Genomic DNA, 23,447 nt, shown 5'->3' with positions numbered 1-23,447 from the left:
CCAGAGGTGAACAGAACGTGCCTTTAATAAAATAGTCCTCAAACCACTTTATAAATGCATTTCGTGAAAAAATGAAAACTTATGAGATCAGGAGAGAAAATGGGATAAAAAAAAAAAAAAAAAAAAAAAAAAAAAAAGACCTTTGTGATTATGTCTTTGAACTGGCCCTCCTTCCAGGCATCTGAGGGATGATTCATCATGGTGATGATGGCGTTGTCATACTCCTCATACTTATCGTACAGGAACACCAGCTCCGCCCACAAGTGCGCCTGTTCTGCAGCTCTCAGCACCTGAGGAACAGGACGAGTGTTGAACACCGCAAAGATTAATATGTACAATTCTGTGGCGGGTGGCACTGTGAACCATATCTATAATGAGCACCACTTCAGACACAATCCATGGATCTGATGTCAGCAGATACTCTTGTTTACCTTTGGGATGTTGACTCTGGACCAAAACAGCTCCAAATGCTCCCTCATCTTCTGTGGCTTGAATTTGGAGTAAAGGATGGCCAGCTCAGTGAACATGCCCATGTGAGCACGCTCCAAGCCCAGTGCGGCCTCCAGCATGGTAATCAGCTCCTCAAAGTAACCACGGTCCTGAGGGCAGACAAGCCTTAATTACCTCTTTAGTAAAGCGGACACGTCCACCACGGGACACATCTGAAGCTGGCACAGGGAAATGGAAGGAAACCCCGTGGAGTGCTGGGAACTCTCATGCCAGCGGGACAGGCGGAGTCAGGGGTCGGACACGGACCTGGTAATAATTGATCAGCTCCTCCAGCTCATCTGCGTGGACGACGATGTGCAGGCCGCACATCTGGGCCAGCCGGAACTCCTTCCCATCCACGCAGGCGAAGCACACCTGACACACAACAGCAGCACAGGTTAATACACAGAGATCAGGCCCGCTCGCAACTCTTACTGCAGCGGTTCTGAGTATAGGGTGTCCAAACTTCCAACCAGGGGGGACGGACGGTGGGAGAACAAGTTAAAGGTCACTCGTTTAGCAAAACTCACTTTGAATAGGGACTGCGTGCATTTTGGCTTCCTAAGGGTGAGGTTTGAAAATGCAGCCTTAAAGCAAGCCTACATCAGAGAGCTGTTCATGTTCAGTGTAGTGATTGTCATTTAAAGTGTAGTGATTGTCACACATGTGATACACAGCAGTGAAATTTGTCCTCTGCATTTAACCCATCACCCTGAGTGAGCAGTGGGCAGCCATGACAGGCGCCCGGGGAGCAGCGTGTGGGGACGGTGCTTTGCTCGCTGGCACCGCAGTGGCACCTTGGCGTATCGGGATTCGAACCTGCAACCTTCTGATTACGGGGCCGCTTCCTTAACCGCTAGGCCACCACTACATTGTTCAGAGAGACTTATGATCAGTAGTTACAGGGACAGCCCCCCTGGAGACACTCAGGGTTATGTGGTAGTAAACACGTGACTTTGTGGAAGCCTAGTGGGTAAGGAAGCAGACTGCTCACCAAGAGTGATTGGTTAAATACAAGACACATTTTGTTATGTGCACCATGTGTTCCATCATTTTTACATTGTGAACTGAACAGACTGTGGCGACCCCTGACGGGAGCAGCCGGAGGAAAGAGACTATGACAATGCCGACTTCATTTCCAGTTTATCCAAACGGTGATAGGTGTGGAGAGTGCTTTGGTCATTCCGGTCAATTTGTCCCCTGATGTGGTCATAAGGGGAAAGGTTACTTTTTCCGCAGAGAGAATTTCCCACCGATCCCCCTAAAACATTATCTCCACTGTCCGCCATGGCTTCCAAAAGTGGTGCATTGCAGTTGCTTGGTAATCGGATGTAAAAATGAGCACAAATGTATTTATCTTAGTTCTGTCACGTGAGAAGAACCAGTCGGTTCCTTTTACTTTTTTTCTTGAAAATTCGCCGACATGACCTCCTGTCTGTGGTAAACATTGCGGTTGGTGAATGGTGTTGACGTCATTTGCATGAATGCCCGCACACTTCTATTGGCCTCCCTCCTCCTCATTAGCATTTAAAGCTACAGTCACAGAAATGGCGCATTCCGTGGAAAATCTCATTGTGGGACTGGATCAAAGTGGCTGTGATTCTGCACCAAGGCTGAATTTCAGAAAAGAGACTTCAGATTCAGTATTAGGGGATCAATAAGACCGACATAAAAGAAAATTTCATGTCAGGGGAGCTTTAAAACTGTTGCACGTAAGCAACAGTTCACTGGTATGAATAAACCACAAGAACACGCTCCATCCCTCACAAACTCGGCACTGAACATCGGCTGAATTGGAATCTGGAAATCTATTCAGGTCAGGTGCAGCAGCAGCTGCATGTTTTGTGGTGTAAAACCTCTGACACCCTTTCCTTTGCTGAACGGTGCCGTGCAGACGCTTTGAACAGTCGTGGGACTGGGTATCGAGAACCTCACCTCCTTCCATGTGCGCGTGCTGTTGGCCTTGCGTGCTCCGTCCACGGCGGCCTGGTACTCCCCGAGGTGCACCAACGTGGAGGCCAGACGTCCAAAGTTGGACACGTTGTTGTACAGTAACTTGGCTGCATCATACATTTTCTCATCGTAGCAACGATCGCCAACCTGAAAACACAAAAACCGCGAAAGGTCAGTATACAGAATCAAACTCCAACTGCAACATTCAACACTTAAGAGAGAGTGTGTGTGTGTGTGTGTGTACACACCTGCTGGATGTGGGCATTGTTCGGGCCGTTGATAAACTCCTCCAGTTCAGCGAGGCGGTTTGTTTTGGCCAGGGCGAAGATGAGCTCTGTCTCCACGTAGGACTCGCGCGCTTTCTTACGAGCCATCAGCAGGAACTTCACCAGGTCCTCCCAGTTTCCTGTTCGACAACAGACCATTGGTGAAGCTGGCTTTGCAACAAATTAAAAATGAATAAACAGCACCCCGGATGCTGTTCTTACCACTTTGGTCAGCTGCTTGAACCACCTCCATGTAGGCGGAGGGGTCATCGGCCTTAATGTAAGAATCGATGGCCTCCTTCACCAGGCCCTTCTGCAGTTGGGCTTTGGCCAACTGGCTCCAGACGGCCGGCTCATTACAGCGCTCGGCAAACTCATACGCCCGGTCCAGATTACCAATGTGCTCAATCAGAACCTGTCAATGCAGACAACACCACATTCAAAAAAGGTGTTGCAGACAGAAGAGCTGAAATTAGCAGTGACTACAGTTGGGAAAAAAAAATAATAAAACATGTACACATAAATTATTTATATTTCTAAAGCAAAAGGGAGCCACAGTGTAAGGATCTGGGTTCTTACACATTTTTGACTTTTCAATTACTCTAAGGCAAATTTTCACGACCATACGTTCTATGAAATTTCTGTGCTAATGTGGGGGGGGGGGGGGGGGGGGGGGGGGCAACCCTGACAACCCTGAAAAGCCTAGCTTACCTGAACCCAAGTAAAATGGGCTCAACCAGGTTCAAACATTGATCAGCAGCTACAATTTACATAACTTAGAATGAGACATGCTGTTGTGGAGGTGCTGGAATATGGACGCAATATTCCAAATATTCCATGTGAAGTTTGTTTCACACGTAGTCTTATGGGCACCATGTACTTCATTATACATTCACGGGTCAGTCAGATTTCAAAGACTTTTCCAGAACGGTATATTGTTTATTGCGTAACTTTTCAAGGTCTGGAAAATTCACATTTCAAATTCCATGACTTTTACAGGTTTTTCATGACCATAGGAACCCTGAAGGATGAGTTCATAGGCGGCTCTGAAAAGGGTGGCAGATGATCCAGTATGCAATTCAATTAACCTTTAAAGAAGCAGGGGGAATAGAACAGGTAGCGGACCAGTGCTTTATGAGGACCCCCTCTTACCTGCACAGCAGAGGTGTTCACGTCAAACTTCCTGAAGATGGCGAAGGCCTCCTCGAACAGCTCATTGCTTATGGCGATGTTTGCAATGTCGGGTGCGTCGTAGTTGTCCAGGCGGTTGATGTATTCCATCACTCGTGTGCGGTCCGCCTTGATTGCTGTCAGGATCAGCAAGTTCTGAAGGTTTCTGAAATCATGAAATGGAAGCTTGGTTACAAACCATTATTTCCCATAATAAATAAATAAATGAAATGTTAACAACGACATCTCCACCTGTGCTCGCTGAACACAGAGTTGTCCAACACGATCTTCTCCAGGAGTTCAATGAGCTCATTGGGGAGATCAGCAGTCATGAAGGCCTTGACTGTGACAGACACTTCCTCTGGGTCCTGAGTCTCTGACAGAGCGGTCTGCACCACCTGGAGCACACACACACAAAAAAAAAAAAAAAAAAGAGAGTTTTCTGCATGATCCATTCATGCAGAACTGAAACAGTGAGACCATGACATACCCCAACCTGACCTGATCAATGAGGGGTCGTCTGTAAGGGTTGGTCTCCAGGAGAACACTGGCCCAAAGATCAGGATCCCTCCGGCGAACCAGATAGCGAGACAGGCTCTTAAAGAGAGAGTTCTCGTTGCACACCTATAAGAAGGAGATAAAGGGGGATGAAAAAAACAATATTGATTACCATAACTGCAGCAATAATAAAGTTATTTCTGAACAATGGGAGTCCAGAGAACGCATAAGACATGTAAACTCACATGAATGAGCTCCTGGTCACACTGGCCTCTCTCGTAAGCCACACAGGCCAGGTGGGGGTCCCTCTTCTCGCAGTACTTGCCCACCACGCGGCTGTCGTAGTAGGGGTTCTCACGCAGGAAACGCTCTGGGTTGTTGTTGCTGTCGATGTAGATCTTAGCCAGGGCGTTGTGTGTGGCCGGCTCTTCACAGCCCTCGTGGATGCGGGCCTCCAGCCAGGGCAAGAGCAGCTTCAGTCTTCAGAAAAGAGGGAAGAGCGCGTAAGGAAAAAGAAAATAAAGTGAAGTTTAGGATTTAGGGTAGACGTGAGTGCGAGGTACCTGTTTCTCTTCTCCACTTCAGCCACCAGTTCATCAGTGGAGAACTGCCCCCTGACCACCAGAATGAGGTTCTTGATGACATCCTCTGAACAATCCACATCCAGGAGGCCTCCAATCACCACGGGCAAACGGCTAGGATTTACCTACAAAAAAAATAAAAAAATCCAACCAATCATCTTGTGGCAAAATTCAATAAATCTAAATTATTTACATTTAAAACGAGACCTTAAACTACTCACCTTCTGTACATAGATCTCAATGTATTTCTGCAAGTTGTTGCGGTACAGATAAAGCACCAGATCGTGGACAAAGTCAAAGCGGTCGCACACGATGATCAGGGGCAACTGGTCTGTCAGTTTGGCTTCCTGAGAAAAAACGGGCACAATCAGACAAAACAGTCCTCAGCTCTACAACAGTCAACCCACGACATAATGGGTTGCCATGAAAGAATTTTCCCAATTTGTGATTCTATTAAACATAAAAAATATAAAACAAGGGGAAAAAGGAAAAACTACTAACAAATTGAAGAGGTTCTAAAGTGTACTCCCCACTAAACACTTAAAAAGGAGAAGCCATTCGGTGACTAATAGTAACATCTCCCCCTGCTGGAGAAATGGCAACATGCCACAATATATACACACCACATAAACACAAAGGCATTCCTATAAACCCAGTACAAAAATGCCAAATGTATGACTGATCAAACACTGCATAAAGCCATAGCATTTTAAGAAAATAAATAAATAAATAATGGAAAAAAAAATATTTTAAACAATACATTGTTTGAATTATTGAAATAGAATAGGAGGGAGGGGGGGTGCATCCATACATCCTACCAATGGTGTCAAATTCTGATGAAAGGGTAACCTCTGGCTACCATTTTATTAGCGAGAGGACATGGTCTATACAAACTAACCACAGAACACACACACACAGCCACAGAGGAAAGAGGCGGATTCAGACTTGGGTCTTTTTTTGTCTCGCTCGCTTGCTCTCTCTCTAGAACCAACACAGAGGCAAAGCTGGTGTTTGTACACACTCACATACGTCCCCCTTATTTGCCAGAGGGGCAAATAAGGGGGATATGGATTCCTGCACCTAGGTTAAATTTACCTGGTAAATGTCCTGCCCATCAATGATACAGAGAAAAGCACAAGAGATAATATCGGCAATCAGGACAAGGTTGAGGCACTTTGCACTGGGCCAGATTACTTTAAAATAAAAAGTTCAGGATTCTAATAAAACTTAACATGTAGCACATTCAAAACTGTACTAATAACAGTTTCTTCCGACGTTTGCAGTGTTGAGACAATTCGACTCGGGAGTTTGATAGAATATCAACATCTGGAGGTAAAATGGCATGGAAATGAGAGGGTTAAAAAAAAAAAAAAAAAAAAAGATTTTTATTTCTGGGCTGTTTCTTGTACCTTTAGGAAGTTCTTGACACGTTCGGGGTCGTAGCAGTTGCTCTCTCGGCAAATACGCTCAACCTCCTTGATCTGCCCAGTCTTGCACGCCGCCTGTATGTACTTGAAATGTACTTCCGGGTCCTGGCTGAAGTTCACGATGGAACCGAGAAAATAGAATAGCCCTGCAGCATGGAGCAAAGAGGCAAAGGAATGAAGCTGATTATGTGCAGAACACCATGCGTGAAAAATATTTTAGACAAAACTCCAGTCTTACCTTCAAAGCTCTTGAAGGACTCGAAGAGCTCAGTGAGGGACTGGGTGGAGAGCTGTTCATGGTATTTGGAGGCCACCTGCACGCAGATCTGCAGGTTCTGACGGATGTTGGCCGACAACATGGCTCTCAGACACTCCAGAGAGTCCTCAACTGACAGGGAGCCGAAAAAGTTCACCAGCCACTAAACAACCACACAAAGCAGTCATTAAAAATCCGTCATTTAAAACACCAAAAACAAATTAAGAAGCCATTGAGATGTCTACAACAGATGGACTCCTACCTCCGGGTTAAGCAGATGCGTGTGGACCACAGCGCGCTTGATGTCATACAAATCTGTGTAGTGCTCCAGCGCCCTCTGCAGGAGGCCAGCCTTCTCACACAGCTGAGCAATGTGCGCCCGGTCATAGTTGGTGAACATCTGGTTACCAAGGATGGCATCAGCAACCTGATAAAGGAAAATGTTATATTTTTTATATATATATTATACACACACGCACGCACACACACACAAAATGAGTTTAATAAAAAGAAATTTGTGAGGTTCTAGAGACAGGAAGTGGTACCTGCGGGGCATGCATGAGGTTCATCTCCAGCAGGCGGGTCTGTAGAGGCCCTTCTGAGGGTCTATTGTTCTTCAGAGCATCCAGCAGGAAGGAGGTGCACTGCTGAATCAGGTTGTATTCCATGAAGACATCAACAATCTGATGACAAATGGGGGGGAAACCGAGCAAATTAATAAATAAATACATAAATAAAAAATCTTGTTACAATTCTAAAGCTTTGTTCCTGTGTCCTCTCATTCCCTTCTGCATAGTCAATTTATATCCTTCTCCTTTCACTTCGCACCAAATTTCCCACTGCTCCAGACCTGTGTGATGTCAGCCAGGGGCTCCTCATCCTGAACCAGCATCTGGGCGAACTGCAGGCCCTGGTCTGGACTGATCCGCATCACATTCCTCAGCAGGAAGATCCAGTCTGGAGTGTAGCCCACCTGCAGGTGGAACACACACAATCTGAAACTGCACGGCAGAAATTTTTCCCTTTTTGGCCCCAGACAGCGTTCTCAATAAGAACAATAAATCACATCTGAAGTACCTTCTTGGCGTAAAGGACAATCTTTGGGAACTGCCCAGTCTCGGCAAAGCACTGAATAACTTTGTTGGGGACATTTGCCCTCAGGTAGACACTAAGAGCCAGGGTGGGGTCCACAGATTTGACCAGGTCTCCCAGCTCCTCCGAACACTCCAGCTACACAAACAGAAAAAGCATTGATGAACACATTTAATGTTTTGTCCAATTCTTAAGTCTCGGAAAAAGGCTAATTTCCTGTTCCCAAAATTCTCTATTACTGCTATTATTAATTAGATTTGAGACATGCAATTTGGATGTGTGTGCAGGGGTTATCTTTGTATTTTTGAAGGGGTCAGAACTGTAGGTATAGCATGATGTGTCATTGTCAGTTCAAACATCTCCCAAAGGAAAGAAAATCTCCAAAATAATAATTTGTTCAGAAATTGTAAATTGCACCACACACACACACACACACACACACACAGAAATATGAAAACAGAATGAACAGCAATGAGTTCAGCACAATATAGACTAACTTTAAAATGAATTTGTATTCTGCAAACATTTGTGTGATAAGTGAACAAGGCCTGAAATAAAGAGCGGACAATGGCAGAGAAATGAATGCTGCCCGTTTCAAGACCCTTTTCAAGACAAACATCCCACAGTCTGCATAACAAACAGATGACCTCACAGCTAAAAGGGGACAAGTGGCTGCGATGACGAAGGGGAAGCACACACACACACACACAAGCTCTGAGAGGGTGGTTGGAACTGATAACATCGGCCGTGGCTTATCAGCCTCAAACACATACCTTGTCCTCTTTCAGCCATTTCTCCAGCAACTGCTTGCGGCCCTGCTGCAGTACAGGCCTGCACAGCTCCAGCGACTCAAACTTGTTGAGCTGGCCTTGGTCCAACAGGATCCCGAAGTACTGCAGCAGGGGAGAGGTCTGGCCGGGCTGTGCCGGAACGCTCTGGAAGCGCCGGATGGTGTCTGGAGTGCGCAGGATCCCCTGGGGAACACAGGGAGGAGATGGGTGGAACCGTGAGTGCAAGAAACACTAATAAAACAGATGGCTGAAAACAACATTAGCTAGCAGTGATAAACAAGCTTTCAGACTTGTTTTAGAAAGTATCAGTGCAGACATTTTTGACAAGCCAATCTATTCTCTGGGACAGAATTTGACTTTTTAAATGAGAGACTATGCCATATCATTCATCCTGCGTTATCATCATTAACTTAATATGCATTATATTTGGTATGTGAGTCAACAGTCATCAGCAGAGCGAGCACCTCGGCCTCTGCAGTCTCACACACACACACACACACACACACACACACACACAGTATTCAGATTAAAGGCCTGGCCGGATGACCTCCCCCTCTCCTGGTCTACCTTTGGAGCGTTAGCGGCCACTTTGGCAGCCTCAGAGTAGTTTCCCCCTGCAAACAGGTTGTTGAACTTGCGAGCGAAGAGCTCCTCGGCTCCGGCCAGGTTGTTGCGGATGGCCATGCGCAGCGCCAGGTCTGGGTTCTGCAGCACATTGGTGATGTAGGGGATGATGTTCTCCTCTTCCACACATACAGAGAGAACCTGCAAGGCAAATTTTCATGTGTCAACGCCTGAATACAAAGAGCAGGGGTATCATTTGCTTAAGCATGTCCCATACAGGGTGGTAGCAGCCTGGCAGGTAACACACTCGACTATGAACCAGGTTCAAATCCCACGTACTGCCATTGTGTCCCCGAGCAAGACATTTAACCCTGAGTGTTTTCAGTGGGACCGTCCTTGTAACTACTGATTTTAAGGCTCTCTGAATAAAGGCGTCTGATAAATGTAAATACCAATGACCGGGTGCGGTAACTTTTATGCCAATACTAGATCAGTGGAAAGCAAAAATGGTGCAGAAATTTTTGGAACTATGGAGCTATTGGAATGACTTTCTTACATTTCACTTATTTATTTTAATGATATTCAAAAGGATTTTAATAAATCCAGCCACATGGGATGTAGTTGACTATTGCTTGGTGCCGGCTCCAAGCCCATCCGGTTTTACGAACAGCCAGACCAACTGATCCACTGTAGCGACCCCTAATATGAGAAGCCGAAGGACTAAAATGTATACAAATCTTCTTTAACACGTAAGCTTTACATGCAAACTATTTTTAAAAATATGGCCGCTATACTTTGTAAATAACATTTAGACAAATAAGGGTTCAAATGCCCTGCACTGGGTTTAGAGTTGAAGGACTCAGCGAAATATATATTTTTAGATGCGCATGTCTCCTGTGGTGGCCACAGTCTCTGCTAAAAGGCCCAGAAGGCAAGGATCCATCGTAATGGGAGAAAACCGAGCAGAGGTATCTGATTTCTCTCAAGAAAGCTCCCATTCAGCCGGAGCTCCATGTCAATGATCTGCAAGTCAGGCGCAAGTGTGATTACGGTGAATTTAAAGCCCAGGCGTAATAAAAGAGAAAGAGGCCTTACTGCACGAGCAGCAGGAGGCGTTAAGAGCACCACACACTAACACATCTCAAGCAGGATTCAGGATTAATGTTTAACTCTGAGGAAGCAGAACAGGTCAGGCTACTGGAAAACATCCAGCTACACAATTTTGGGAAATATTAAGTGAAAATGAAGTGATTGTCATTGTGATACACTGCAGCACAGCACACGTGCACACAACGAATTGGGTCCTCTGCTTTTAACCATCACCCTTACTGAGCAGTGGGCAGCCATGACAGGCGCCTGGAGAGCAGTGTGTGGGGGACAGTGCTTTTGGTGGATCGGGATTTGAACTGGCAACCTTCTGATTATGGGGTCGCTTCCTTAACCGCTAGGCCACCACTGCCCCTTTATATTATGGGCTATAATGATGGAAAAAAAAAATTATGCTAAAATGTTTAATTACTGATGAAAATAGGTGAGAAAGCTGTGTGTGTGTGTGTGTGTGTGCGCCCTGAGCAGGTCACCCTCATATCACTCTTTCTCTGAGGCATGCTGCATCTTTGCAATATGGGTCAGCTAATAAAAGGGGCACCGCTGAAGAAAATAAGCGCACTAAAAAGGATGAGCATAGCAGAAAGGCAGCTGAGCGAGAAAGTGGAGGGAGCAAAATGAAGCCAGAAGCATCCAGGGGTAGGGATATAACGAAACAGAACTATAAACCTCACTGTAAGAGAGATGGTTCTTTACCACCATCAATCTGCTCAAATTACCGGATAACTAGCATTAATCAGTGAGGAGACGGCAAACCAACCTCATTAACATCAGTAGGGTGATTCTCTGGAAAATTAAACCACAATGCTAAGACAAATTTGAAATATTTGCAGTTTCAATTGTCCTGGTATTTAAGACTCCGATAATGTGGAACATCTAATGTGTTAAAAAAAAAAAAAAAAATGAAGGTTTTGCAGACATTTGAAACACTTACCTCTCATGATTAAAAATTTAAATGATCAAAGGCAAATATTATCATAACCCAGACATTCAAAGCTCAGTTTATATATGTTATAGTAAATAGTGAATCAGGCTTAACGAAATTATTCATAAAATGCAACACTCTTAGTAAGTCTTACTGCTTGTTATCATATGTTAAACTTAACAGAACTCATGTTGCTTTTAGACCAGTGACATTGTTGTCCTGTGCAACACCCCATCCTGGACAGTTTAGTTGCATATATTGTATTGCATAAACATTATTTTATTGAAGTGTTGCAGTTTTCACACCCATTATAAATTGAAATATTTGGTGCAATAGTTTTGTCTCATTTTTTTTTTTTATTGTAGAAGTTTGTTTTACAAATGAGACTAGTTTTCTGTGTCCCGTGCATCACATTGCAAGTTTTCAATCTGCTTGTATGGCTTTTGTCATAACTTTATATTGAAGTACCCAGTAGTAAGGCACAACAAGTACTACATACATGTCAGACTTGCTCATAGTTCTGACAACTAGTATGGGGATAAAGTAATTTTTACAGTAAATAATAGAAAATCTGAACGTATCTGAATGTATATTTAAGATGTAGATAAAAAAAAAAAAAAAAATCATGAGTCATTCTGCAGCACATATGCAACTGTGAGATGGGGGAGAAAATGAAAGAGAGAGGGCTGGGGTTGGGCTGTCACTGAATGAAGTGACACACAGCGTGAGATGCACCCGGCCTGTGCTGGACGTGATTGGTCTAGAAAGGCTGGCAGTCTCCCTCTCCTGTCAGAACCAGGGAGGATTAGGCCACCCATCAAAGGCCGCCATTGACACGAAGAGGGAAAACGAGCTGTCCAAGGGAAGCTCTTGGCTACGGCTATTTTCAGGGACTTAAGTCTTTTACTCAAGGTCATCACATTCAGTGGTGAACTACAACCTATGCCTTTTGCTATGAATGAAGAAAAAACATCTCAATTGCTTTCAAAAACACAATTTTCTATATAAAATAAATGTGAGCTGTGCATCCTGAACATGGAAATGTCTATATGCCTCCCTTTGTAGACACCTCAACCTGCAGAGAAAAGCCTAAAAACCAAAGCCCTGACCTGAACAAGCCCAGATGACCGTAACCTGACGGCCGCATGTTTGTCTCCGTATCAGACAGTGTAACTTGACTCTGCGCTCGGCATGTGAGGTCCGGGTCCGCATTCAATCCCCTGTGTGAATTATTAATGATGTCCAGGCTCCGCTGGAAAATTATTCTTCTGCCAGCCTGATCCAGTTATCACACACATACTACACAGAGGTTTGTTACACCATTATTTAAAGCACTTCTAAAATAATGATCATAACGCTGAGGCCTAAACTGATGATCCCTCTACAGGTTAAAAAAATTGAGTTGCATCGATCCATTTTGTAGGTGGCTGTAAGTGTCTGGAATTGGTAAAGACTACATCATCCTTCCTGTAACGTGAGCATCATAGAGCAGAGCATCACATCACCGCAAAGAGCAGACGTCCATACAGCAGTATTAGTAGATTCAGAGCTCTAAAAAGAAACATTACTCAAAAACAGTGCATAGTAGATTTACCTGCACATTAAAAAAATATATAAACAGAACTTAGGAAAATAGGCAAAGACACTGAGAGGGAGGAATGATCAATAACAGGGATTTGAAGGGGGGAGGAGACCTCTTGGGTAATCAGCTCACATAGCTGCCTGCTCGCAGTGTTCCCCAGCAAGAGTGGGAGTCGGGTATCTGAAGCTCAGCACACAGCGGACCGTTAGATAGACTGCTGGATTGATGAGGAAAAACCTTAATATTTCACTCTGTGATATTAAAAGAAATCCAGGCCAACACACTTGCACATAAAGTCTGAACAAATTAAGTGACTGGATGGGGGAAAAAATTCTAGATATGTATCTTTCCAAAATATAAAACTGGATTGAGAAATTGGATTATTGTACTATTCTTGCCATTTCCCTAAAAAGGGCCAATCATCTGCTTCATAATGGCCACACAGTTGCACAAGCATAAACTGTGGTGAACATGTGGTAAAAGAGGTGGTTTTAAGCACTTTCAACTGATTATGGTCACATTTGTGTGCCAGTGGCCAAGTGTAGTAATGACCACATACATTTAGACAGAAGTCTATTCAGAAGCCTGAAATAGAAGGCTGCCGAGTGACAAGATCCGCCTGTAAGGTCTATTTTCATGTCATGTGGAGCGGCTCTACACAGTGATGCTGACGACAACAGTGGCCTCAATTCAAACACAAGGACACAACACAGAAGACACTCTCCCCTTAGGGAAGGACCTTACAAGCTCGGACACAAAGTCGCTGCACTGAATAAAACACTTACAGCTTAACCCAAGCAGGCTCCAAAAATCGAAACAGACACTCAAGAGTTCATTCGTACGAACCTGCCCTTTCCTGTTCACACCGATGATTCCAGCGGTGGCCTCGTGCGGGGCAGTCACAAAGATGGTCTCCCCGCTGATGCGGTTCATGTAGATACAGGTTCCCGTCTCCAGGTCGTACAGGTGGATGTAGCCGTACTTAGTGATGAGGAACACCACGTCCTGCTTGGAGCTGATCTGTAGAGAGATGGTCAGTTGAAGGAACTACAAACTACCTGTCCTTTCAGAAAAGGGAGGAGGGGCAGCGGTAGTACCTGCATGGCCACAGGAAAGTCATTCTGAGCCTCGGGAGGGAAGAACACGTCCACGGCCTTCTTTGGAAACGGCTGGTTCCCTGTCGGCGGGGTGCCCACTTCAATAATGTGCAGCTATAGGAGGATGAAGACAGTTAGAATTTTATTTGTTGGAATAACTAAAGAAAACAAAGGCAGTCAGTCATTTAGGGCCCTATGAAGTTAGGTTTATTTGTTTTTCCTAAAATCATTTTTTTTTCATTTATTCACCTAAAAGCTGTGATTATGGGGTGGATGGGGGGAAATATAATCTGCATTATGACATCACATTTAAAGTGTAAGTCCCTCTGGACAAAGGCATCTGATAAATGCTGTAAAATGTAAATTTAATCAATGTTGTACAAAGTGCTTGGGCATTTACGCTTTGCTTTTGTAAACCATTTACATGTAAATATGTGCATTTCATGCAAAGAACTATCACAATATTACACATTCATCCGTCTGTAAAATAAGGGTGCTTCACAATTGAATTAAGAATAAAAAATGTATCAAATAAGTAAATATTGGGGAGACATGGAATTTAAAAAAAAAAAAAAAAATGGTGCCCACTTGCATAATGAACTGAAAAATGTTAATAAAATTCTCAACCATTTTATTTGTTGGATTCCCCAATTCAGTCTGCATAGGGTCCTGGTCATTAGCAATAAACAAAAAGGAGGCCAGTTGTTAGTCTATAGGCTAAGCACAGGTACACTGGGGCCCGCAAAATTTTACAAATGAACACTTTTCAACCTCTGCCGATATGAATATCATGAAATTCAGGTATTACATACTTACACAATGAAGTCTAGGGTTAGCTTGAATGAACATTACTCAAATTCCTTAACCAATTATTAGAATGAAACAATTCTGCATAACCTTCAGTAAAAAAAAAAAAGCATCAAAGAACAGGACCTTTTAGGACCTTTTCTCCATACCTTCCCTCCGGCCTGACCCCTGACAGCGAAGCAGAAGAGGGTGGATTCCTCAGAGTTTCCCTCCATCTTGAACTGAGCAAAGGCGGCGGCGTGGCCCTCGATTGGCTGGGACACCTTCCTGTCCACCGAATACAGCTGCATGGCCCCCACCACGCGGTTTTGCTGCAACGCGATCAACATTTTCAATTTAACATTCATATGCACGCACACACACACACACACACACACACACACACACACACACAACATTGCAAACAAGCTCAACTCTGGACGTGAGCTTTGCAAACCTGTGCTGAAATGCCGATGAGAAGAAGCCATTTCTGTTTGGCGTCCGTGCGGTAGTTGATGATCTGGCAGCCGGCCAGGCTGGAGTGGCGGTCGAAGACTTTGACGGGCTGCGAGTCTCCCTCCATGCTCCAATGGTAGACGGCGTTGTCGGTCACAAGGGCGACCGTGTTGAGGGAGATCCACTTCCAGAAGGTGACGTCGTCGTTCATGGTGTGGGCCTTCATCTTGCTCTTCATCTCGATGTTGAAGATCTGAAGGGTTTTGGCGGCTGGGGGAGCAGAAGATACAAACGCCAGGTCACAATCGCCGCATACAGCAGCCTGGCGGGGGGGGAGAGGGTCACCACAACACACCCACACGAGGGGGCAGTTAAATTAAAAGACAACACACAAAAAACATGAAAATCCACTTGATTGCAGAAAGACAAGCTTGAAAATATTAGCAGCCATGGTGGAAGGTGCATCAAGCAAGCACACCATGACCAAACGACTTCAGCAGTTCAAGAAAGGCGAAAAGTGAATCGAAATAAAAACATGATCAAAATGGGAAAATAAATAATCAAATTTATAAAAAAAAAAAATGAAAGCAAAGCAAATACTGACTAGGCTGGAAGTCTTGTTTTTATCTGCATTCAGGTGTAAAGATGATGGGGGGGGGGGGGGGGGGGGGGGGATTTCTGGTCAAATTTAAGCAGCGGCAAATTATTCCATGTCAAAGAATTTATGAAAATAAGTTCAGTAAGATGAAACTCACCTGCATATTTGTTTTAAAAAAAATTTATGATCCCAAGAACTCCACTTTTTTTTTTTTTATTGGTCACCTCGCTAGCCATGCTAGGAATTCTGAAATCCCCTCAAACATAATTAGGACTGCCAATGGCTAATTAAATCAATTAGCAGGTGCGCGTTAAATGGCCCAGCCGCGTTTGTTTGTGCCAGTGCGGGATTGGATTGAGTCGGATAGAAGCGTTGGGATCCCATCACCCAGCCCTGACCAGCACATGACCGGAGCCTTGAGGGAGCGACTCAGAAAGGGGGGGGGATTTAAGCGCTAAAAGTACTTTCTGTGGCTTTAAACCTGTCTGAATGCAGATTAGTGGGCAGAAGGCACCAGAACACACACACACACACACACACACAAACACACACAACAGCAACGCGGGGAGGTTTGGACGGATACGACGGCGAAGGCTGTTTACTCGCTCATGCTGCACAGTAAAATCACATTAGCAGAGTAGTGATTATGGGTGGGATACAGGGGAACCGTTTGTTTGTCCCCGAATGATTGCATTTGTAATGTAAGCTAATAACACAGACTTTAACCACAGCCAACAAATCAATTTGCGGTTAATCTGATTGCATGCCACAGCCAAAACCGCTAATAAGCCTTCTGCAGACGCCATTCACACTCCTTGCTTCTCTCTGCGCAGCAAAAGCCGTGGTGTCTTATGGTGGAGATTATATTTCTTGTCCAATTCAAAGCTGAATTAATCATGGCCACCCGTTCAACCATTCAGGCTCCTCAATGGAGCCTGAAGGGCTGGGGTCCTACAGACGTAACCGGAGGACTATGGTTGTGAAGTTGGGATCCAGAGGGACAACAGCAAATTCACTGAGACACTTGCAAACAGTGACAGTGGTTGGAGATATCCAAATAAAACGGCAAGTAATTGATTTTCTATTTATTTTACTGCAATTGAAAAGAAAAATAAACAATTACAGATGGTTGAAATTAACATGATGACAACATTCAAAACTACAGAAAGTGCGAAAGTCAAATCCTGTTCAAATGAGTTGGTGGCACAGCCAGACAAAATATATCCTAACAATGTTGATGGAAGAATGTGTTCAGAATCAGAATCAGGTCTGTTTTAATGTGCTTTTTGTGCATAAGAAACAGACATAAATGGCAGCCTTTTGGGAGTGGAAATTGTACATATAGGAATAAATATTAATATAATATGCTAAATCTTAAAACACCTAAAATAAAACAGGATAATAACTTGCACACGTGATACTAAAATATTTAACTCACCGTCTGCATACACAGAAAGCAGAAAAAAATGAAACATACAAACAAAAGAGAAACAAAAAACAAAGCAATTATGGCTGCAGGACAACAAAAAAATAATCAAAACCATTACACTCCACAACTGGTTATATTTATTAGGGGTGGGAATCTCTGGGCACCCAACACTGGTCAATAAACAAACCAGATGAGACTGATATTCTGGGTACAGCTGAATCACAAAGTAAGCAAGTCATCTAATATTTCACCCCACCTCTAATATTCAATTGACGAACAGATCATACAAGCTAACTAACAATTTTTTTTTAAGAAAAGAATAGATACAAAAGCAAAAAAGAAATAGCACTAAAATGAAGGACAAGCGTGATTTAACAGTGTTCCTCCATAATGAAATGAACGGACCGTATCAATAATCATTTTTAAAAAAAACACACAGACACAACACACGTAATCTATATACCAAACGTGAGCAACGCAAACTTTATCTCTGGCCTGGTGAAGATGGCGGTGGGTCTGGCTTACCTTTGAGGGCGATGACCTTGCTGGCCGGGTTCATGATGGCGCTGTCGGCAGAGATGGGCCTGCGGATGGGCGTGTTGGGGTCGTTCATGTCTATGATCACCACCTGGGCCTGCTCACCCACCTTCTCACGGATGCAGATGAACTTATCCGACTCCATCGTCAGCGTGCTGAAGCCAATGTTGGCTGGATTTATACCCAAGTTTTGGAGCTAATTTGTGGGGGGGAGAAAGAAAAAGTGAGCATGCTGAAAAGAAATCATTTTCATAATTAAAAAAAAAAAAAAATGTAAACCTTCACATACGTGATAATGATATGTAGAGCCCTATGATTTCCACAATGTGGAAAACGTGGACTGAATCAACAAATAACTTGGAATCCGAACGCGGAATTGTGTATAATTCGCATTTCTGGCCGCTGCAGCCCACTACACGTTGTAAAATAGTTCTCTGCATGAAATGTACATTTGATTTACATGTAAACAGTACATGCCCAAGCACTTTGTTGAAGAGTGATTAAAAGTGATTCAATTCTGCATTTGTTCTTGATCACATTACTTGTAGGTGAATGAATACATTTATAACAGAAAACAAGGAATTCAAAATAATTAAAATTAAATAGAAATAAAAATGAATTAAGGAAAATGAATTAAGGAAAATTTTAATTGATTTCATTTCAATGTACACAATTATTGGACCAAAAAAAAAAAAAAGTCAATACTGAATGTTAACAATTAATTTGCAGTGACAAACTTTATAAGTTGAAGTAAGTGTCAATGTGTGTGTGTGTGTGTGTGTGATATATATATATATATATAAATAAAAAAAAGGCTGTTCTACATGGCTGTTGGATCTAAGCAATTATGGAACTGGGGTCAGTATGAAGACATTATCTCTCAACAGGCAGCCAAAGACGCATTTACTTTGGTACGACGCGCTGCACGAACTCACTAATACCATTCTCAGGACTTTGCCCTGGTGGAAAAGAAGGAACGTAGAACCGAGAGACAGGAGTGCTACCTCTCCGTTCCAGCTAGAGACCATTTTACAGTATTTCATCATACGCTCTTATCAATCAGTATTTACAGGGACGGTCCCCCGCCGGAGGCGAGTGTGTTACCCACTAGGCTACTACCCAGCGGCCCGGGGTGGCCAATGACACGCACGGGAGCTGACGAGTGACACCGCCGCACAACGAGGAGTTACGTAATCTCACTCGGAGCACGAAAGGAAGGCGGAACGGGTCGCGCACACTGGGGCGCTGTTCAGAACGAGCCGGGCGGCCGGCCACTGGCCAGACCACAGGGGATGACTACTAAAGAGCCGGTCTCACAGCTGCTTCACCAGCAGCAGCCTGCTTCTGTGGCGGGAGGTTGTTTCACATCTCCGCACCAACAGAGCAGAGGGAGGTGGAGAGGAGTTACACTACCGCAATCGTGCGACACAGAGCCTCGGTTCCAGGAAGGGCTCGACGCTTCCTGAAGCACCTTCTTTTTTTTTTATCAATGAAGTCTTGCCACCACACCCTCAACACACACACACACACGCCCTTTTACTCTGGCATCTGAAGTATCTCAGTCGCCAGCACGAACCCCAGTGATCAGCACATTTAACACTTGATTACTCCTGCGGGGGCTGAAGTGCAATTAGCGAACAGTCACAATCAATAACACACAAATTAAGCATCAAATCAAATTAAATTCTACTACACCATCTTTTCTAGAGCAGAGTAAACATTAACACTCAGCATCGGGAGATACCTCAAGATGTAACAAGTCACAATAGCAACAGCGCGTCACTATAAAAAAAAATAATAAAAAGGGAAAAACATTCACTAAATAAAAGACAACATTTTTCAGAAAATATTAAAAGCATTTTTTTTTTTTTTAATTATTCCAGGTAGATTTTAAATGAGCACACTTGAAGGTTCAGCTATGAAAAATGTATTAAGATGTATTAGTATATAAAAACACATTAATTAAGTATATACACATATACAAATTAAACTAATAGAATTCATCCTCAAGGAGGTTCCTACTGACGAGCTTCAGCAAGCACCATCCGGTCTAATCTCCCGATGACGCCGCCGCACGCTCGGTGACATCAGCGCGGTGCACCCAGCTCCCATTGGCCGTAGGGAAGCCCTACCCTTGCTGCATAGGAGGCCGCGCTCCCACCCGCCAGTTACACGGCAGGCTTGGACCCAGAGCCAACCATGATTCAGACGGGTTCTGGGGCAGAAACGCCGGCTGCGGCAATAACCTTGGTCTCATCTGACCTCGGAGCTGAATTATGAGCTGCGATGACGGGAATGGGGGGGGTCGTTACTTGTTCGTAAAAACGAACGTCCTTTTGACATGGGAATTCCTAGGTTTACTGGGGCCAAGAGATGACAGGCGTGGCGCGGAGGAGCTCTAATGAATAACAGCTGCCGCCACAATGATAAAGACCACAGATTGGGCTTGAGCGACTTGGTTCTCACCGTCAAGAACCGCGGTGGCACAGGAATGTGTCGAAATAAAATGAGACAAGCGAAGACGATGGGAAAGTGCAAGGCAAGCACATTTAGCTCTGAGCCATAACTGCTGCTTGGAAGGGAGTTATGTAATTCCTCAGGCCTCTCAAAGGCCACATACGCCGCACCAAGACTTACAGTAAAGGCCCGGTTTTGGTTTTCAAGTCATGAGAATCCCACTAAATATTAAAATAATCAATATTTTGTCCCAAAGAACATTACAATATACATACTGTATATATACACACACATAGCAGGACACTCTTCTACAACACAAGCATGACAAACAGCTATTCTTGAAGTAATAGCAGAGCAGTACATAATACAATGTGAATGTATGTGAACAGGGTTATGTTAATATGTGTATATAATCAGCGCTCTATGAACAAGCTCGGTAACGTATACTTGGGAGCTTAAGCGGGGCCCTAATTGCAGTTTTGGTTTTGTACAGAACCATCTGCTGCGCGGCGGAGGGGAAAGCAGCACCTTGCTCAGCAGAAACCCGCTGCCGCCTGCAACGCGGATGGTTCAAGGAAGGGCAGAGGATGTGCAGAGTGCTGAGGCTTGCAGCGCTCCCCTCCATCCATAACAGGAAGCCACCCCGCCCGCACACGGTCCCATTGTCTACCCGCACTAGAAAGCGGCAAGTTTGGCACCATCTCCACGGTGACCGCATGACCGCGTGGGACATGTGACCAGCAGAGCCAGGGAAGGAGGCCAGCAGAGCCAGAAAGCCCGGAGGACTGTGGAGATGGGAAGGGGGGGGGGGGGTGTTGTTGACCTTGCATATGTACATTCCTGTCGCGCCTCCATCTTCTGTTCTGAGGCCTTTCTTCCTCCCTTCTATTTTTTTAAAGAGAGAATAACTGGATGTTGGGGGGGTGGCTGCCACTGAGAAAAAAAAAAAAAATCAGCAATTTCGGATTCCCATTTATGATAGTCACGAGTCAGCAGCGAGGTTACCAGGTGAGAGGGCAAAGGTCCTTCAGGCTGCAGATACTCAAGGTGAAGCATTAAATGGCCTGCGGCTGTAAAACATTCGCATCCTCCATGGGAAACACCTGACCAGCGCCTGACCAGCGCAAACCGCTGCAAACCCATCGTCTTTTTTAACTGCAATTATATTACCACTGCAGCAATGAAAAGCAGAACGGTGGTAGCAGCCCAGTGTGTAACACACTCGCCCAAGGACCAGAACACCCAGGTCCAAGCCTCACTCACTATTGTCTGCAGGGGGACGGTCCCTGTAACCACTGATTGTAAGTCGCTCTTATTACAAGGGCGCCTGATAAACGCCGTAAATTTAACGTGAACAATAAATGCCTGCATACTGATACTGTGAATTTAGTGGAGCTTCACTAGTCAGTGAAAGCCGCTTTTCCTCCAGTCAGGCCCAAAAACAGGGAGCCTAATATTGTAGTATTTGCATGCAAAGGTCACTCGAGGAGCCATGAAACATTACATTTTTAAATATTAATTTTTAATCCAACATTTTTTTTTTTTACACAAGGACATAAAACCGGTCGAGGTTACTCAAGGACGGCAAGCTAGGTGCAAACAATATTTGTATTAAAATAAAAATGTATTATCACTACTGAGTGATTGGACGCAGCGGCTTGACGTCACGGAGCCGCGAGCCCAGAGCGACGGCTGCCCGGCATGCTCGTCCCCCGGCCGGGAGCGCGGGTCGGTCCCCATCCCCAAACCCCGGGCGACACTTCCTGGATGCAACCCGCGGTCCGGCCGGCGTTACCCGTTCGCGGCGAGGCGTGGCAAACCGCTCGTCGGAGTCGATCCTTCTGACGTCACCAAATGCCGGGAGAACCGTTCAATATATTAATGACGACACACAACACCTCGTCTTTCGTGCCGCTTCGCTCAGGACGCAGTCCGCGACTCGGCGGAAAGGGTAGCATGTTTAATTGAACACGCCGTGAAGCTCATAAATAATTCGTCGGGCTGATGTATTTTTCAAAACGGCTCTGATGCGAGCCAGCTTGCCGCTGTCCGCCACAAAAAAAGCCCCACAAGGCACCTGCTCCTGCGCCCCATCCCCACAACCGAAGCCAGCCTCCCATTCATTAGCCCAAGCCGTGACCACGACGCCAAAAACCGCACCGCCCACCGCGGCGCTCCGTCCGCCCGCTCGGGCCGAAATCAGGGCAGATTCGGCGGAGGAAGGTCACGGCGAGCGCGACCCGACGTCAGTCCGCTCGCCATTATCCATCTTTCTCGGCTCCGCCGACCCGAACGGGCTAGGCGGCTAGCAGGCAACCCGGGCGAGCTGGGGCGCTTCTCCGGTTCGTTCACACGTCGAGTTTTACTGCGCCGTTACAACAGACACGGGGGTCCAGCGGCCCGGCAGAATGTTGCTCGAGAAACAAGCGGACTCCGTCGGCCTCGGTTGACGGGGGTTCGCTAATGCTAGCGAGCTACCGCCGTTAGCCAGCTAGCTTTCGGTTCCCCCGCGAAGGTGTCCGGGTGAACGTTTCTCTATTTGTTGTAAAGCCCCCGGTTCGCCCACTTCTAAATTTCACATATATTTAAAAAAAAACATACCTGCAGGTGCTCCTGGAACCGTATAGGCAGGATCTGAGCCATGGCGGTAGGGTTTTTTTCTCCCGCAGATGTAACTAACTCACTATCGGCTTCCTCGCCCACAATCCGAGCCGGACAGCCTCCCCGGAACGGCTTGGAAATATATGTAAAAAAAAATCGTCAGAAATTGTCAAGCGTCTCTTCGAGGAACGCGACGGCGTCCGGCTGGCTATTCTACGGGCCCGCTGCAAACGAACGAAGTGCTTCTCTGCCCCAGAATGACAAGCGGCGGCGGCGGCGAAACCCGCAATGGCGGCGGAAACTCTCCGGAAATGGCTCCAGACTTCAGTCACTACGAGCCGGCGGAGGGATATGCAGGCGGATCACGCAGAGTACGCTCGCTATGCGCCTTCTTTTAAATATTCCGAGACAACTTTTTTTTTTTTTTTTTTTTTTTTTACAATTCGTCTCGAGGTTTGACGAATAACTGTAATAAAAATTACATGTATTACAATATTTGCTTCTGACCCGGTGAGAGCCGGTGCCCTGGCACTATTTCCTTGCGAATCGCCCTTTGATTTTTGCCACATCATTCGTCCTCGTGAGTTGACGTCGTTTCCGGAGTGTTCCACGTCTCGGATCGTGTGCCGAGTTCAACGCTCCCGGTACAGTCGGTCAGGGCGGCAGTTCTCTGTGTCTTAATTCTCAGGAATTAGGACGCTTTCGGGGAGAAAACGTGCACGTTTCGGTGGGTCGTGCCAAAATCCCGCAGACCACCCCTGCTTTCGCAGACACGGCGGTAATTA

General features: G+C 45.3%; 1 protein-coding gene across 4 annotated transcripts in view; it reads right to left on the bottom strand.

Annotated features, from left to right (window-relative positions):
• Positions 1-22,973, bottom strand: part of cltca (clathrin, heavy chain a (Hc)) — a 28,888-nt gene extending 5,915 nt beyond the window's left edge. For 2 of the 4 annotated variants that reach the window (XM_028982550.1, XM_028982553.1), the window contains exons 1-27: positions 22,663-22,973; positions 17,593-17,800; positions 17,077-17,079; positions 15,042-15,310; positions 14,755-14,916; positions 13,799-13,912; positions 13,548-13,721; positions 9,091-9,288; positions 8,506-8,706; positions 7,718-7,870; positions 7,491-7,613; positions 7,186-7,323; positions 6,903-7,067; positions 6,623-6,803; positions 6,367-6,530; positions 5,179-5,304; positions 4,940-5,082; positions 4,622-4,856; positions 4,380-4,502; positions 4,131-4,276; positions 3,861-4,044; positions 2,931-3,123; positions 2,691-2,848; positions 2,425-2,589; positions 757-864; positions 432-599; positions 141-290 (exon numbers count right to left, since the gene is read on the bottom strand). In XM_028982550.1, coding sequence (XP_028838383.1) covers positions 141-290; positions 432-599; positions 757-864; positions 2,425-2,589; positions 2,691-2,848; positions 2,931-3,123; positions 3,861-4,044; positions 4,131-4,276; positions 4,380-4,502; positions 4,622-4,856; positions 4,940-5,082; positions 5,179-5,304; positions 6,367-6,530; positions 6,623-6,803; positions 6,903-7,067; positions 7,186-7,323; positions 7,491-7,613; positions 7,718-7,870; positions 8,506-8,706; positions 9,091-9,288; positions 13,548-13,721; positions 13,799-13,912; positions 14,755-14,916; positions 15,042-15,310; positions 17,077-17,079; positions 17,593-17,800; positions 22,663-22,704 — 4,194 coding nt within the window. In that variant the 5' untranslated portion in view covers positions 22,705-22,973. The remainder of the gene's footprint in view (positions 1-140; positions 291-431; positions 600-756; positions 865-2,424; positions 2,590-2,690; positions 2,849-2,930; positions 3,124-3,860; positions 4,045-4,130; positions 4,277-4,379; positions 4,503-4,621; positions 4,857-4,939; positions 5,083-5,178; positions 5,305-6,366; positions 6,531-6,622; positions 6,804-6,902; positions 7,068-7,185; positions 7,324-7,490; positions 7,614-7,717; positions 7,871-8,505; positions 8,707-9,090; positions 9,289-13,547; positions 13,722-13,798; positions 13,913-14,754; positions 14,917-15,041; positions 15,311-17,076; positions 17,080-17,592; positions 17,801-22,662) is intronic. The other 2 variants (XM_028982551.1, XM_028982554.1) reach the window with 1 other exon arrangement.
• Positions 22,974-23,447: the final 474 nt, after the last annotated feature.

This window comes from Denticeps clupeoides, chromosome 6 (genome assembly GCF_900700375.1).
Source record: "Denticeps clupeoides chromosome 6, fDenClu1.1, whole genome shotgun sequence".
Classification (NCBI taxonomy): domain Eukaryota; kingdom Metazoa; phylum Chordata; class Actinopteri; order Clupeiformes; family Denticipitidae; genus Denticeps; species Denticeps clupeoides.
Note: the sequence above shows the minus strand (reverse complement) of the source record. Positions and strands in the feature narration are given on the sequence as shown.